Genomic DNA, 3,988 nt, shown 5'->3' with positions numbered 1-3,988 from the left:
TTATGTATATATATATATGTATATATATGCATATGTATATGTAGATGTATATGTATATGCATGTGCATTTGTATATGTATATGTATATGCATGTGTATTTGTATATGTATGCTAATAAATCTCAAAAACACGTGATTCACAAAATGTGTAATAAAACCATTTGGAAAAAAAAAATGAAAGGTGACCGAACGTTTTCGTCTATTTAAGACATTTTCGAAATGTCTTAAATAGACGAAAACGTTCAGTCACCTTTCATTTTATTTTTCAAATGGTCCTGTTTCTGTCGGCATGCTCCGCTTTTGTATTATGTATATGTATGTGTATTTGTACATGTACATGTATATGTATATGTATATGTATATGTATATGTATATTTATATGTATATTTATAGTATATATATATATATGTATATGTATATGTATATGTACTTGTACATGTACATGCACATGTACATGTATATATATATATTATATATATATATATATATATATATATAATATATATGTATATATATATAATATGAATATTTATATGTAAACGCACATGTACTGTATATGTATATGTATATGTATATGTATATATATATGTATACGTATATATGTACATGTTTATGGATATGTGTATGCATATATGTATGTATATGTGTATGCATACATGTAAGTATATGTGTGCATATAAAAGTATATTATGTGTATATATATATATATATATAATATATATATATATATATATATACATATATATGTATATATATATATATATATACATATATATATATGTGTGTTACATAATATATATATATATATATATATATATATACATATATGTATATATATATATATGTATATAATATATATATATATGTATATAGTATATATATTGTACACATGCATATTGTATATATTGCATATATTGTATGTATGCACGGTGGAGATGGGTTGGTTGGAATCTTTTTTTATAAACATGAGAACTAGAGGGCAGTGTTACTGAAATACATCTGAACATAGAAAATAAAGTGGATTTTCCTGACTATTAACCTAGGGGGCGTCAGCCCTCTCATGACGCTCGTCTGCACAAGAGTGTGTTCGGGTGGGGATGAGATGGTAGAGGGGAGTAGAAGGGTGAGGAGGGAGAGGGGCGTGGGGAAGGGCCCGGGACAGCATCCCCAGGCAGGTAACGGCTCCGCTAATGAGAGCTGCAGCTTATGGCGTTGTTGCATTCTTGCGCGCCAATTGCTTCATTATACCCCGACGTCGCAGATCCCGCCGCCGAAGTGCGGCAACGGCGCTGGCGGCGGATATAAAGCAGAACATAGACACCTTTCCCGCGCGCGCGGGCCGGGACGCTTCCCCGGGATGTGGGTTGGTCTCCGGAAGACCTTGGAGTTTTTTGGGAGTCCGGTAATGGTTCCTCAACTTCAGTGGCATATATTTTATTTTTTTTCTAACTCTCAGAGTTCTTCTTTTGTGTGTATGTGTTTTCTTTTGGTTTGATTTATTGGTATTTGGGGGAAACTGAACGTTGCTCTTCTTGTGCTTAGTGTTCGTGGTCCGAATGGAGTCTAGCGCCGGCGCAGCGCGCTGCGCAGCTCTCTGGTGACGTATGTCGGCACCGGAAGAAACCTGAATAGAATCGTGAGGCTCTGGAACTCAGACTTCTTGACTGCACCAGACTTTCGGTGTTCACAACAACAAAAAAAGAAGAAGAAGAAGAAGAAGAGCGGGAGATTAGCCCCCGCCCCGTTCACCATCATGTGCGAAGTGCCGGAGACTATGGTGGTGGACGTGAGGCCCCCGTCTCCCCATCACCACCACCATCACCACCACCATCACCACCACAATGCTGGTCACCACCATCACCACCACCACCTCCACCACCACCCCCATCACCCCAGCGATGACGCAGATGAGGACGAACGGTTGTCGGTCGGATGTGACTCTCCACTTCGGGGCGCAAGCGCCGACGAGGACGAGCCCATGGTGGATGTCGAGGATGACTCGAGTAGCAATGGGAGCAGAAGTGGGAGCTTCGGAGGGAGTAGTGGGGGTGTTGGAGACAGAGGCGGTGTTGGAGATGGCAGCTGCGGGGACAGTTCGGTTGTGAGTGATAGCGGAGGAGAAGGCGGAGGGGGAGGAGGTGGAGGAGGAGGTGGGGGTGGTGGAGGAGGTGGAGGAGGAGGAAGTGGTAATGGTGGAGGGGTTAATGGTAGTGGAGGGAACGATCATGGTAATGGTGGCAGTGACCGGAACAGTGGCGCCGCGGGTAATAATGGTAATGACAATTTAAACAAAAGTCCAAAACTGGAGCCCCCAGACCAAAACCTGAACCACAGATCTCCGCCGGCGGCCCACCAGGGCGCCGCCGTCGGCGGGGGCGTCGTCGTCGGCGGCGGGGGCCTCCACCTCAACCACCACCCTCAGAACCACCATCACCTCAACCCCATCAACCAGCATCACCTCAACAACGCCGCCGTCGCCGCTGCGGCTCTTCACCGTTCCCTCAAGTTCTCCATCGACAACATCCTCAAGCCGGACTTCGGGAGACGAGTCGAGTCTTCACCCTCTACTTCGATTTTCGACTCCAGCGACCAGCCCGTCGACCTCTCGAGGGTGACCTCAGGAGTGCCCAAGGCCCTCGGAGGCGCCGGGGGAGCTGCCGTGGTTAAGCCGCTTCAGGGAGGCGGTGGGAGTGGGCACCCACCCTTGGGGAGCTCCCCTGGGCAGCCTCAGCAGCAACAGGCGGGCACACAACAGATACCCAACTTGATGAAGGACGGCAAAGACCCCATGGGCATGGCGTGGCCAGCCTGGGTCTACTGCACGCGGTATTCTGACAGGCCTTCTGCAGGTAGGTCATCCAACCTAGTTCGCGCTAGACATTCAAGTATGAATGTTTTTTGTTTTCATCGTTATATTAGTTTTTCTAATAGGATTATGATAGTCACCGTTGTCATTACTGTACTATTTTCATCACATTTTCTAATTGTTATTAAATAGTATTATCATTCTGTATTTATGTCAATATTGTAAGAATAAGTCATTAATGCATCGCTGTAGTTTTTATCATCATCGTCAACGGTATCGTTAATGGTATATATATTAATATTTTTGTATATATATATATATATGTATATATATATATGTATATATATATATATGTATATATATATATATATATATATATAAATATATATATGCTGTATGAAATATCTGCATTCCTCTTCTTGCTTTTTACAATTACAAATAAATTACTAACCTCATGAATATTGAAAGATTTACAGTAAATACTGGTACTTACCCTTCAAGTCTTGGTGAATACACTCGTATCTCAAAGGACCTCGGATTAGATTAGAATAATCTAATTGCTTGATAAAAAAAATTCTATGATCGAATAGTGTATTTGTTTATCTTGAACTTATAACCCTCTCGAGCATCACCCCCATTTTGGTGTCATATTTCTTCGTTCAGTGGCATGTTTGATACGGCAGTTTTTGTTTTGGATAATTCCAGACAATTACGTTCAGGCAATGGAGCGCTCAGGTCTTTTAGAGTCGGGCAGAAGAGCTGTAAAGCGATATAATGCGCACCGATTAAAAAAGAAAAACGAAAACGAACGAATGAGTAAGAATACAAACATAGATTCATACATTAATGCTCGCCTAGATTGAACATGATTGTAGTTACAGAACAAATCGAGGCATATTTGCGCATGCATGTACCAGTATACATATACAGACCCGTGCGCACGAACGCGCCCACACACACAAACATATACACATAAACACACACACACACACACACACACAAACACACACACACAAACACACACACACACACACACACACACACACACACACACACACACACACACACACACACACACACACACACACACACACACACACACACACACACACACACACACACACACACACACACACACACACACACACACACACACACACACAAACATATATATATATATATA

At 42.0% G+C, this 3,988-nt stretch overlaps 1 protein-coding gene across 1 annotated transcript in view; it reads left to right on the top strand.

The window, feature by feature from the left end:
• The first annotated feature begins 1,177 nt into the window (after nucleotides 1-1,177).
• Nucleotides 1,178-3,988, top strand: part of LOC143018911 (uncharacterized) — a 364,997-nt gene continuing 362,186 nt past the window's right edge. The window contains exon 1 of the mRNA XM_076174493.1: nucleotides 1,178-2,848. Within this exon, the coding sequence (XP_076030608.1) occupies nucleotides 1,753-2,848 (1,096 nt within the window). The 5' untranslated portion in view covers nucleotides 1,178-1,752. The remainder of the gene's footprint in view (nucleotides 2,849-3,988) is intronic.

Source organism: Oratosquilla oratoria, chromosome 36 (genome assembly GCF_046742065.1).
Source record: "Oratosquilla oratoria isolate Oo_2021 chromosome 36, ASM4674206v1, whole genome shotgun sequence".
Taxonomy (NCBI): domain Eukaryota; kingdom Metazoa; phylum Arthropoda; class Malacostraca; order Stomatopoda; family Squillidae; genus Oratosquilla; species Oratosquilla oratoria.
This window is presented reverse-complemented; position numbering and strand designations above follow the sequence as displayed.